Source organism: Felis catus, chromosome A2 (assembly GCF_018350175.1).
Source record: "Felis catus isolate Fca126 chromosome A2, F.catus_Fca126_mat1.0, whole genome shotgun sequence".
NCBI lineage: Eukaryota > Metazoa > Chordata > Mammalia > Carnivora > Felidae > Felis > Felis catus.
In genome coordinates this window covers 13,535,084-13,546,797 of record NC_058369.1, presented here as the reverse complement: position 1 = coordinate 13,546,797, position 11,714 = coordinate 13,535,084, and the positions used below count along the sequence as shown (strand labels likewise).

Here is an 11,714-nt window from a genome sequence, read left to right as displayed (position 1 = left end):
AGTGCCGGCCTGCCAACGGTGGCCTTGGTCATCCACAGCAATTTCAATGACAAGATAATTTAATAGAATTTCCACAGCCCGTGACCCGAGCAGGATACTGGAGGCCACTCGGCCCCGCCTAAGGCCCCAGATTCTGGAGGTCAACTCCAGGCTCGGCCCTGCTCTAAGGGCATGGGCTGTGTCCCCACCTTGGGCCCAGGGTCCGTCCGTGCAAGAAGGTCTGGTCACACACCCCTCTGGACTCCTCGTCGCCAAGTGAGCCCTCATCCTCCAGTCTTGTGGCTGGGCTCAATCTTGCGGGAAAGACTCAGCAGGGACCTGGCCAAGGTCACATCAAACAGCAGAGAGGGGCTCGGTCTTTACCCTGCTGGTGATCAGCTCCCCACCCACCTACTGTGGTTTGTGGACTGTCACAGGCACAGGAGGACCTCACCGTGGAGAGCAGATGCATTGCCGTTGGGGGTTCACACGTGTGGCCCCTGAGGAGTCCCCTGGGTGCCTGGTGCACCCACCGTGCTCACCCGGTACTTCAGGTAGGAGAGGTACGTGTCCCAGCCCAGCGTCAGGCCATTGATGTAGGTGACTCGGAACTGGCTGGGCACGAAGAGAAAGTTCACCAGCTGCGCGGCTGGCCAAACGCACCAGTCGGCCTGAGGGGAGGGGCGGAGTGTGGTCAGGGGCAGGGCCTTGAGGGCGTGGCCGCGAGGGAAGGGCGGGGCCCGAGGGGGTGGGCGTTGCCCACCTTGTAGAATTCCCAGAACTTGTCCCGCAGCTCCTGGCAGCTCTCATCCAGGGTTTGGCCCTCCAGGCAGCCAAGGCCTGGGAAGGAAACCAAAAAATGGGAGTGTCAGAGGCTGGGGAGTACCGGTGATAGAGTAGATGGGGCAGGAGCCCTGAAGGCCAGTGTCCCCGGCAGACAGACCATGTTTTAAAAGCCTTGTGGCGGGAAGGGCCACACACAGCCGAGTGGCTGGGGCGGAGAACAAGTCGGTTCCAGGGAGGGAGAGGTTATAAATAAACACGCACCCCAAAGGATGAAAATGCACCCTTTCCTGAGGCTGTTTTATTTCCTGCCTTCCACAGAGGAAACAGCCTGGGGGGAAGGGGTGGGGAGGATGGGGGAAACTCATCCTAGAGTCAAGGGCTGGATGACTGCACCCCATCAACATCAACCCCCTGCACCCCATCAACATCAGCCCCAGCCCCAGCAACTCTTCCTTCAGCCCCAGGGCCTTTACACGGGCAGTTCTTCATGTCTGCTGGCTCCTTCAGGTCTCAGCTGAGTGTCCTCCCCTTTGGGCAGCCCTCCCAACCATTGCCTTGGGCCCACCTGATCCTGTCCTCATCCCTCCTACACTAAGGATCATTGTCTGATTCTGCCGTTCATACCTGCCCCCGACGGGTCTGTCCTGTTACCACTGGGACACAGCACCCAGGCCCGAGCCACTCACAGAAGAGCACGTCAGAAAGGCACCTCAGCATCCTTCTAAACACAAAGCTGGCTATGCCCCTCCTGACGTATGGAGGGGCAAAGCCCAAGCTCACAAGGCTCCTTACCTAAGAAGTACCAGACGCCTAGCATGGGAGAGGCCACCAGCTGGTCGATGAGGACCTTCCTGAGGACGTTTGGGAGGCCACGGAGGCCGGACGCTGGGAGCAGGTGGTCCAGCCAGAGGTACCAGTAGTGCAGGAAGGGGCCCATACTGCAGCCCACTGCAAACATGCTAGCTGAGAGCAGTCCAAGAGTCGGGGGGGGGGGGGGAGGGCACGTCAGGCAAGCAAATCCCCCCATCCATTCCCTCCCTGGTTAACCTCCCTCTCTGATTAACCTGAAGCTCTCCCTGAGCCCAGCCGTACGATCTTCCATTACAAGCCCCACTGCCAGGCACCGTCCCAGTGGCTCCTCTCCCGTTTTCTCTCATCCCCTTCACCACCCTCTGAGCAGGTTCTACCGCTGCCCTGCTCTCCGGACGAGGAAACAAGCACAGCGGGTTGGGAAGCGTGGGGCCAGGGCACAATCCCAGGCTGACTGGGTCCGGAGGCTGAGCTCTCGACTACCCTGGGTGCGGTTTGGTCTCTGTGCAGAAGGGAGGGAAGCTGACAAGGGGATGAGTGGGGACGAGGCCTGGCGGGTGGAAGTGGACAGAAACTGGATATGGGAGGAGGCAGGGACCAGGAAGTAGGAGGAGATGGGAGACCTGGAGTGGGGACGGGACAGAGACCCCGAGGTGGAGACCTGAGGGTGGGTTTTGAGGGTCTCGGGTGCACGCCAAGTTCAAGGGTCCTGCCGGGAATTAGGGCCACGGGTCAGGGATCTCCAAATCTGAGGTTGGGGCCAAAGATCCTCCGGGGCCAGGGGCCAGTATAGCGCCGGCCTCCTCACCTGAGCGCCGCGGGTCGAATTTCTGGCCAGGCCGGGCGCGGACCTCCCAGGATTGGCGTACGCCGTCCCCGGCCGCCATGAGAGCACCGCAGCCCAGCGTGTTGGTGACGAGCAGCGCACGACCTTGGAACAGGGGCTGCCCCACGGCCCACAGACCGCGCAGCCAGCGCCTGCCGCCGGAAGCCATAGCCCGCCGCTACTCTGGAACCCGCGCCGGGATCGCCGCCCTCCCGGTGCTGGCCAATCGCACTCTGTCTTCGCTTTCTGCACGCCCGCCCCAGTCCTCGCCAGTCAATCACTGACAGCAGGTGGCTCAATTTTGCGGGCCTCGAGAGGTATTAGCCAATAAAAGACCGGCGTCCCATCCCCGGGCCGATCGCCGAATGAAGCCAGTCATTGCCTTCCGCACCTAACGGACCAATCGCAAATAGGCGTCTCACTGCAACACGCATATCAAAGGCTGACTGTCCCTTGTTTCCCCGCCCCTTTCTGCGCTGACCAATGGACAGCCGTCGCCACACTCTTACCGACCAGCCCACTACTGCGCTGGCCAATCACAGACCAGCGGTATGCCGGCGACTCACTACCGGTTGTCCCGCCTCCTGCGTTGAGATGGTCAATTTTGTTCTCCTTTTTAGTTGCCCTCCAGGTTCTCAGATTCTCCCGGAATTCCTGAAAAGGAATGCGACCCGTGACCACGACCGCTCCCGCGGCAGAAGTCTAATCCCGCAGAGACTCACGGAACTGGGGGAGAGATACAGTTCTGATAACGCGCGCGGCCCAGTTGGAGGCTGATCCGGACATTGACCTTGGTCCTGACTTTAGCTGGGTATCTGACCTCAGTTCCAGAATAATAACAATTAAAACGTTAGGCACCGTTCTGGGCACATTACATGCATTCATTTATTTCCCAGCAGTTATACAAACAATTATATCTCTATTTTACCTCCCGTGTTCCTGTAGGGGGAAATAGGAGTTTCAGTGGAAAGCTGTGACTTAGAAGGAGCCAGGGTGTCGCAAACTGTGGCCTGTGGGCCAAATCCTATCGCTGTTTTTGTGAGGCTCGCGAGCTAAAAATGTTTCTTACATTTTTTTAAGTGTGTGAAATAGTTGAAATAAAATTTCTGGACCCGAGAGAATCCGTTTTGAAGCTCCATTTTACTTTGCAACTAATGAACTCTTGAGCTGGGCTGGACAGCAATCTTTTACAAGCAGTTGCTCATAAAATTTTTAAGAGTAATTGGCATTCGGATCATATGGAGAAAGTAAATTAATAAATACCAGGGACAGTTTCATTTGATCGCACCAATAAAATGACAACAGTAATCAGAAGTGACTCAACTGATCAGCACCAAATTAGCAGGTTTTTTTTTTCTCCTTTATCTAAATCATGTAATTACCGTTTTCTTCTTTCTCATAAAATCCGTTTGCTTCCCCCATTTCTGGTTACTCAGGAATCTGTGCTTCCTGAAGTGTGATTCTGGGACCCCGGATTAAAGCCTTTGTTCCTTTTCAGTTCCTTTTCACCTCCTTTTCTCAGTTTACAAATGGTTGGGGAAACAAATCAAAATAAGATTCCGTAACATGAAAATTACACGAAAATCAAATTTCTGGATCCGTAAATAAAATTCTATTGGAACAGAGACATGCTCATTCTGTTTCTGTATTGTCTACCCTCACTACAATGAGGCGTCGCAACAAAGACTGTGGTCTGCAACAACTAAACTATTTTGCTATATGCCCCTATACAATAAAAAAATTATTGGGGCGCTGGCTGGCTCAGTTGGTGGAGCATATGGCTCTCGAACTTCGGGCTGTGAGTTTGAGCCCCACTTTGTGGAGATTACTTAAAAATAAAATCTAGAGGCGCCTGGGTGGCACAGTCGGTTAACCGTCCGACTTCAGCCAGGTCACGATCTTGCGGTCCGTGAGTTCGAGCCCCGTGTCAGGCTCTGAGCTGATGGCTCAGAGCCTGGAGCCTGTTTCTGATTCTGTGTCTCCCTCTCTCTCTGCCCCTCCCCCGTTCATGCTCTGTCTCTCTCTGTCCCAAAAATAAATAAACGTTGAAAAAAAAATTTAAAAAAAATCTAAATTAAAAAAAATGTTTTTTAAACCCTTCAGGGGTTTCTGATTTTGATTTCTATGGAAGATTTTTTATAAACTCTGTAGTTACATGATTACAGGGAAAAATAATTTTTGCTTCAAGACATGCAAATGAATTCAGCCAGGTGGAGAGACACTTCCCCTAATCTTTGTTCCATTCATTTGCACATTTATTTTACTATTCCTAATTTGCTTCTTGTTTGGATCCCCTCTGAAATGGTTTTAACATCTGACCGGTTCTCCTCATTAATAATGAGTTAAGATGGGGTGCCTGGGTGGCTCAGTCGGTTGAGTGTCTGACTTCAGCTCAGGTCATGATCGCACGGTCTGTGAGCTCCCGCCCAGAGTCAGGCCCAAGTCAGGCTCTGTGTCGGCACCTCAGCTCAGAGCCTGGAGCCGGCTTCAGGTTCTGTGTCTTCCTCTCTCTCTCTCTGCCCCTTCCCCACTTGCACTCTGTCTCTCTCTCTCAAAAATAAAATAAAATAAAAACATTAAAAAATGTACAATTTCCCGTGCTTTAAAAAAATGAGTTAATAATTTTTAACATGTGCTCATTTTTTTTAATCTGTAGGAGAGTTGTGATTTTATCTTTTTTTTTTTTTTTTTTTTTTTGGAAAATTGTCCTTTGGCACTCCCTATTGCTGTCAAGTGCCACAGCCTGGTATTCCAGGCACTAGATTTTACTGCATCTTGGTGGAAAAACCTCCAAAATGGCCCAAAGGTGGGGAAAACATCACACTGTTCACAGGACAGAGTCAGGTAGGCTTTGTCAATAGACAAGTACATTTCATGGTGGCTACAGTTGTGATGATTCCCAAGGGGTAAGATAATTTCACTGTTTATTGTTCTCGCCTTTGTTCTCCTCTCTATAGATGTGTGCTTTGCTTTTGATGCCTTTCTGATGGATATTGTCACCTGCATTGGGGGTGTGAGAGTCTGGGAATTTGGCTTTATGGTCTGACCTTTTGATCATTTCTATCGGAAGATTCCTAGTTGCTGGCTGAGAGACAATGGGAGATCAATGAATAATTTCATAGAAAAGGGCGTCTGAGCGGCTCATCCCTATATACTTTAGTTGCTTTTCCATCATTGCCTCCCTGTGTTCAACCTAGTAAAGAAGCACTTGGGCCTAATTATTTCTCGAGTCTTCCTTTTTCTCATAAGGGCTCCCACGTGTGTGTAAATAAAATCCACGTGCTTTTAATCTGCTTGGTGTTAGTCTCGGCCGGAGGCTGTCCTGCTTGGTAACCAGGATGGTGTAACATTGGCTGGGACTCCGTTGGCTCTGGGTCTGCAGTTGGGAGGTCCCGGGGCCCGATGAAGCCAGCAGCAGGTAAGATTTCTTACCTCCTTTGTCTTCCGGCTCTCTGGCTCTAGTGCCTGGTGGGGAGAGGATGCTAAAAATTTCTCTTTGTTCCCTTCTGGGTTCCGATTGGCGAGAGGAAAGCATTCGGAAGGACTAGCTCTTTGGATTCTGCGTGACTCTTGTAAATTGGGTTTTGAAGGGCGCCTGGCGGGGCCTCAGTCGGTTAAGTATCTCAGTTTTGGCTCTGGTCGTGATCTCCCGGTTCGGGCCCCACGTTCAGTTCAGCTCTGCTCTGATTGCCTGGAGCCCTCTTGCGATCCTCTGTCTCCCTCTCTCTGTCTCTCCTCCGCTTGCTCTGTATCTGTCTGTTTCAAAAAAAATAAATAATAAAAATAAACTTCAAAAACTTTCTGGTTTTGGGTACCCGCTTGTTAATCCCTCCCTCCCAGCTGTTTTCCTGTTTGTCCCCTTTTGTGGGCTGAAAGCTTGGCTTGGCTTTCTGCCTGCCTGTTGTCAGGTCTGGGTGCTGCAGGGGACCAACCATCAGGTCAGGAGCCCTGAGAACGCCAGCCAGAAACGTGGGTCGCACCCCATTTGTGGTTAGGGTCGTTGCCAGCTCTCTGGAGAATGTCTGTCCTGTTGGCTGTCTTTGAGAGTGGCTCTGGATCTTGGGAAGAATGAACTTTTGTGCCCTCCTTGGGGACACCGCTTATGTCCCTGGTTAGGTCATAAAAGGCTTTGGTTTGGGTTTTGATTTTTTTTTTTTTTTTTTGATGTTTATTCATTTTTTGAGAGACAGCGAACGGAGGAAGGGCAGAGAGAGAGACATACACACACAGAATACGAGGCAGGCTCCAGGCTCTGAGCCGTCAGCACAGAGCCCGACACAAGGCTCGAACCCACGAGCTGAGAGATCATGATCTGAGCTGAAGTCGGACGCTTAACCGACTGAACCACCCAGGCGCCTCCGGGTTTGGGTTTTGAATCACTTGGAACAGGTATGCTTCTGTTTAAAAAAATAATAATAAGATTTCAATAGCGCCAGAAAAATGTACTGTTTGTCTGAGCTGAAGCCTGATAAGATATTTAAAAGGACTTTTTTCTTTCATTATTATTATTCTTTTTTTTTTTAATTTTTTTTCAACGTTTATTTATTTTTGGGACAGAGAGAGACAGAGCATGAACGGGGGAGGGGCAGAGAGAGAGAGAGAGACACAGAATCGGAAACAGGCTCCAGGCTCTGAGCCATCAGCCCAGAGCCCGACGCGGGGCTCAAACTCCCGGACCGCGAGATCGTGACCTGGCTGAAGTCGGACGCTTAACCGACTGCGCCACCCAGGCGCCCCTCATTATTATTATTCTTAAAGGAACTCTATGGACAGAAATTGGCCTAAGGAGGCTGATATTCTGAGGCTGTTAGGAACTATTTTCAAAGCCTTCTCTCCTAAGCTAAAATGGGAATATATACTCAGAGGGCCACTTGGGAACAAACCGGCGTGTGAAATCTCTTAAAAATCTTCTTTGCAAATATTAGTAACTCGTTCCATCTGCCAGAAACATAGTTTGGAGTCAACTATTAAAATAATTTTATTTTTAAATCTATTTTTTAATTTAACTTTTGTTTTTTTTTAAAAGTAAGCTCGATGCCTGTGTGGGGTCTGAACTCACAACCCCAAGATCAAGAGTCACACGCTCCACTGACTCAGCCAGCTGGGCATCCCCTGAACTATTTTTTTTTCAAACACGTGAGTTTTGTTATTCCTGTACCTGTGTCATGGCTAAAATTTAAAAATAGGAGCTATAAGATCTCTGATTGTATCTGTCTCTATGTTTATGTGGCATTTTTCTACCTCCAGAACTATTGCTAAAAATTCTCAAAGAGCTCTATTTAATTGGCTTTTTATTTTATTTATTTATCTTTTTTTTTTTCAACGTTTATTTATTTTTGGGACAGAGAGAGACAGAGCATGAACGGGGGAGGGGCAGAGAGAGAGGGAGACACAGAATCGGAAACAGGCTCCAGGCTCTGAGCCATCAGCCCAGAGCCTGACGCGGGGCTCGAGCTCACGGACCGCGAGATCGTGACCTGGCTGAAGTCGGATGCTTAACCGACTGCGCCACCCAGGCGCCCCTTTATTTATCTTATTTATTTTAGAGAGAGAACGTGAGTGAGTGAGGGGCAGAGAGAGAGGGAGAGTGAGTGAGGAGTCTGGAGCGGGTCTCGAACTCACGAACCGTGAAATCACGACCTGAGCAGAAGTCAGATGCTTCACCAACTGAGCCACCCAGATGCCCTTTAACTGACCTTTTAAAAAAATGCTTACATAAGTTAAGAGTAGTCAAAAGAGGTCGTTATCTCTGCGTTTAAGATTATAAAATGATAAATTCAACCCTAAGAACAAAACATGATAAAAGTGAATGGTTTGCTTATATCAAGCATGATACCAAATAAAAAAGGAAGAGAGTCAGATGTTTAACTTTGTAGGTTCTTTGAGTCTGTGATTTTTTTTTTTTTCAGAGAGTGCAAGTGGGGAGGGGTGGGGACGGGAGAGAGAGAGGGGGAGAGAGAGAGAGAATTTTAAGCAGGCTCCATGCTCATAGTGGATCAGAGTTGCACGCTCCACGGACTGAGCTACCCAGGTGTCCTGTGTCTGTGATTAAAAAAATTTTTTTTAACATTTATTTATTTTTGAGAGAGAGAGAGAGAGAGAGAGACAGAGCATGAGCAGGGAGGGGCACAGAGAAAGAGGGAGACACAGAATCTGAAGCAGGCTCCAGGCTCTGAGCTGTCAGCACAGAGCCCGATGCGCGGCTCGAACTCACAGACCGCGAGATCATGACCTGAGACGAAGTCGGTCGCTCAACTGACTGAGCCACCCAGGCACCCCTGTGACTTTTGATACTTACCTGATTTGTCAACAAGAAAGATAACTTAGGATGCTGGCTAGATGTTTCATGACTCATATGTTCACAAGTGATCTAAGCATAATTTTTAAAAACGAGTAACTTAAAAACATGTAAGTGGATAAAAGTTTATGAGTGAGTGTTTTGGACATAATTACGTCTTATGAAAAGTTTGCTCAAAAATAGTTTGCCAAATCTTTTGGGAAACTTGGAACCTTGAAGTTTTGCTAAGTTAGATGGTGGATGTTCATTGAATATCTAGGTCCTTTCCAGATAAGATAAAATACTGAAACGTTACTTACTAAACTTATTGAAGAGGGGCGCCTGGGTGGCGCAGTCGGTTAAGCGTCCGACTTCAGCCAGGTCACGATCTCAGGGTCCGGGAGTTCGAGCCCCGCGTCGGGCTCTGGGCTGATGGCTCAGAGCCTGGAGCCTGTTTCCGATTCTGTGTCTCCCTCTCTCTCTGCCCCTCCCCCGTTCATGCTCTGTCTCTCTCTGTCCCCAAAATAAATAAACGTTGAAAAAAAATTTAAAAATAAATAAATAAATAAGAAAGAGGGGGGCTCCTTGCTGGCTCAGTTGGTAGAGCATGGGACTCTTGATCTCAGGGTTGTGAGTTCGAGCCCCACATTGGGTGTAGAGATTACTGAAAAATAAAATCTTTACAAAAAAAATATGAACGAGGAAAACAAAGAACGAAAACCTAAGTAGATATAGAAAGTTGGAGAGGGAGAAAGAGAGGGAGAGAATTTTATCTTGTGCAGTCAAGTTGTCAAAAATCAAATGGATTTATTAGAAGGGTTTTAACAATGAGCTTCAATATCAATCGTGTACCTATGCAAACTGGAATTTTTTTTTGCTTTCTCTGTTAGTTTTTTTTTTAATTTTTTTTAATGTTTATTTATTTTTGAGACAGAGACAGAGCATGAAAGGGGGAGGGTCAGAGAGAGGGACACACAGAATCCGAAGCAGGCTCCAGGCTCTGAGCTGTCAGCACAGAGCCTGACGCGGGGCTCGAACTCACGGACCGCGAGATCATGACCTGAGCTGAAGGCCGCCCCTTAACCGACTGAGCCACCCAGGCGCCCCCCCCCTTTTTTTTTTTTAATGTGTATTTATTTTTGAAGGAGAGAGCGACAGATCCCTGCTTGGGATTCTCTCTCTCCCCCTCTCTGTCCCTTCCCTACTCTCTCACGCACTCTCTCAAAATACATAAAAACTGGGGTGGCTGGGTGACTCAGTCAGTTAAGTGGCCAACTTTGGCTCAGGTCACCATCTCACGGTTGGTGAATTCCAGCCCCTCATGGGGTTTGCTGCTGTCAGCACAGAGCCTGCTTCGGATCTTCTGTCCCCCTTTCTCTCTGCCCCTCCCCTGCTCATGCACCCCTCTCTAAAAACTAAATAAATATTTATTTTCATTTTTTATTTAAAAAATTAAAAAAAAATTTTTAACGTTTATTTATTTTTGAGGCCGAGACAGAGCGTGAGCGAGGGAGGGGCAGAGAGAGAGGGAGACACAGAATCTGAAGCAGGCTCCAGGCTCTGAGCTGTCAGCACAGAGCCCCACGCCGGGCTCAAACCCACAAACCAGGAGATCATGACCTGAGCCGAGGTCAGACGCTTAGCCGAGCCACCCAGGCGCCCCACTAAATAAACATTTAAAAACAAAACAAAATAAATAAACTTAAACAAAAAAAGGACTTAGTATGGAAAAAAAAAAAAGAACAAAGAAGGTCTCATTAAGATTGCTCATATCCCTTACACGTTGAAATGATAATGTATCAGATCCACATCAGGTTAAATAAAACCTCAGGTTAAATAAAATCTATTATTAAAATAAAAAAACTTAAGTGATGAATTACTAGGTTTTACTCCTGAAACGAATACTACACTGTATGTTCATTAAATTGATTTTAAATAAATAATAAATAAAAGTAAAACAAAACAAAAAAAAAAACTGGGAGTAAAAAAAAACGAGTTACCCCCTCCCGCCACTTTATGAGAAAGTGAAAGTCATTTTTACTTCTATTTGCACAATCATTTCAAGATTTCTCATTTATAAACCTCCCTGTTCTTTGAATGCTTCTTTGAACATCTAACCAGGTTTCTTCATTAATCATGAATGAAATAAAATTTTTAACATGTAATCATTTTATATCAGTCTAAGAATCCTATTTTATTTATTTTTTTTTTTGAAAAGTATCTTGGGGCGCCTGGGTGGCTCAGTTGGTGAAGCGTCCAGCTCTTGGTTTGGGCTCAGGTCATGATCTCACGGTTGTGAGATCGAGCCCTGCATCGGGCTCCACACTGAGTGGGGAGTCTGCTTAAGGTTCTCTCTCCCTCTTCTGCTCCTCTCCACCCGCGTCTCTCTCTCTCTCTCTCAAAAACCAAAACCAAAACCAAAACACTTTTAAGGTATCCTATAATATGTCCTGGTGTTCTCAGCCTGGCCTCAACTTGGCATTATAGCTCCAGATTGTTTGTTTGTTTGTTTGTTTTTTTGAGAGAGGGCGCAAGTGAGCAAGGGACAGAGAGGGGCAGAGAGAGAGGGAGACAGAAGCGGGACTCACCCGAAGTGGGGCTCAAGTTAACCTGATGCGGGACTCGAACTCACCAACCGTGAGATCATGACCTGAGCCGGAGTCAGATGCTTAACCGACTGAGCCACCCAGGCGCCCACAGCTCCAGATTTTGCTGCTGGTGTGGTCTTTGCACTCTGTTCCTCTTGCCTGGAATGCGGGGATCCACCCCCCTGCCACTAGTGAACGCATTCTTTGAAACTCCCTAGACAAGATCCCTGCTCCACCTTCTGGCTCAACTCCTATTAGTGCGGGGTCAGCAAAAGGGAACAGTTAGTGTTGTGGGTTGAATTAATGAATACCTCCTCTGCCCAAGGAACTCTTACTCACCCTTCAGAACCCGAGCCCCAGTGCCCCTATTCCTACGCAGAGCCTTCACTCTCTCTCTGGGGTCCTCCTGCCCTGGTGCCTCCCTCTGGCCCATCTCTGCTCCCCGTGG

The 11,714-nt window shown here is 48.5% G+C and overlaps 1 protein-coding gene across 3 annotated transcripts; it reads right to left on the bottom strand.

The window, feature by feature from the left end:
• Window positions 1–41: 41 nt before the first annotated feature.
• MPV17L2 (MPV17 mitochondrial inner membrane protein like 2) lies at window positions 42–3,235 on the bottom strand. Of its 3 annotated transcripts, none has more exons than XM_011290739.4 (5): window positions 2,384–3,235; window positions 1,558–1,728; window positions 743–819; window positions 522–650; window positions 42–318 (listed from the first exon to the last, which is right to left on the bottom strand). In XM_011290739.4, exons 1-5 carry the CDS (start codon window positions 2,568–2,570, stop codon window positions 289–291), a joined length of 594 nt encoding a protein of 197 aa, XP_011289041.1. In that variant the 5' UTR covers window positions 2,571–3,235; the 3' UTR covers window positions 42–288. The 3 variants fall into 3 exon arrangements, with proteins under 3 accessions (XP_011289041.1, XP_011289037.1, XP_011289032.1); XM_011290735.4 differs by having other exon boundaries at window positions 434–650; window positions 2,384–3,232; XM_011290730.4 differs by having other exon boundaries at window positions 42–650; window positions 2,384–3,231.
• Between the last annotated feature and the right edge of the window lie 8,479 nt (window positions 3,236–11,714).